This window comes from Eimeria tenella, genomic scaffold (genome assembly GCF_000499545.2).
Source record: "Eimeria tenella Houghton genomic scaffold, Eth_scaff2122, whole genome shotgun sequence".
NCBI lineage: Eukaryota > Apicomplexa > Conoidasida > Eucoccidiorida > Eimeriidae > Eimeria > Eimeria tenella.
This window is the reverse complement of record NW_013541971.1, coordinates 530-802: the sequence shown is the minus strand read 5'-3', so window position 1 is coordinate 802 and position 273 is coordinate 530. Positions and strand designations below refer to the sequence as shown.

The following is a 273-nucleotide window of genomic DNA, read 5'->3' as shown; positions in this document are numbered from 1 at the left end:
CCACCGGCCGCCACAGCAGCAGCAGCAGCAGCAGCGCCGTCGCGCCATTGTGTATCCTTCTCTGCTGCTGCCGCTCACGCGATTTGCTGCTGCTGCAGTAGCGGCGGCGTTTGGGGCGGAAGTGCAGCAGCTTTTTCCTGCTGCAGTAGACCCGCAGTGGCCAGAGCGCTGCGGTGACTCTGAGCAGAAGCAGCAGCAGCAGCAGCAGCACGAACAGCAGCAGCCAGGCAGTGCGCCGTGGCAGGTCCTGAGGCTCAGCAGCAATGCAGGCCT

At 65.2% G+C, this 273-nt stretch overlaps 1 protein-coding gene across 1 annotated transcript in view; it reads left to right on the top strand.

Annotated features, from left to right (window-relative positions):
• ETH_00035465 (uncharacterized protein) overlaps positions 1–251 on the top strand; it is a gene marked incomplete at both ends in the record, with an annotated part of 2,579 nt that extends 2,328 nt beyond the window's left edge. The window contains one exon of the mRNA XM_013374556.1: positions 150–251. Coding sequence (XP_013230010.1) covers positions 150–251 — 102 coding nt within the window. The remainder of the gene's footprint in view (positions 1–149) is intronic.
• Between the last annotated feature and the right edge of the window lie 22 nt (positions 252–273).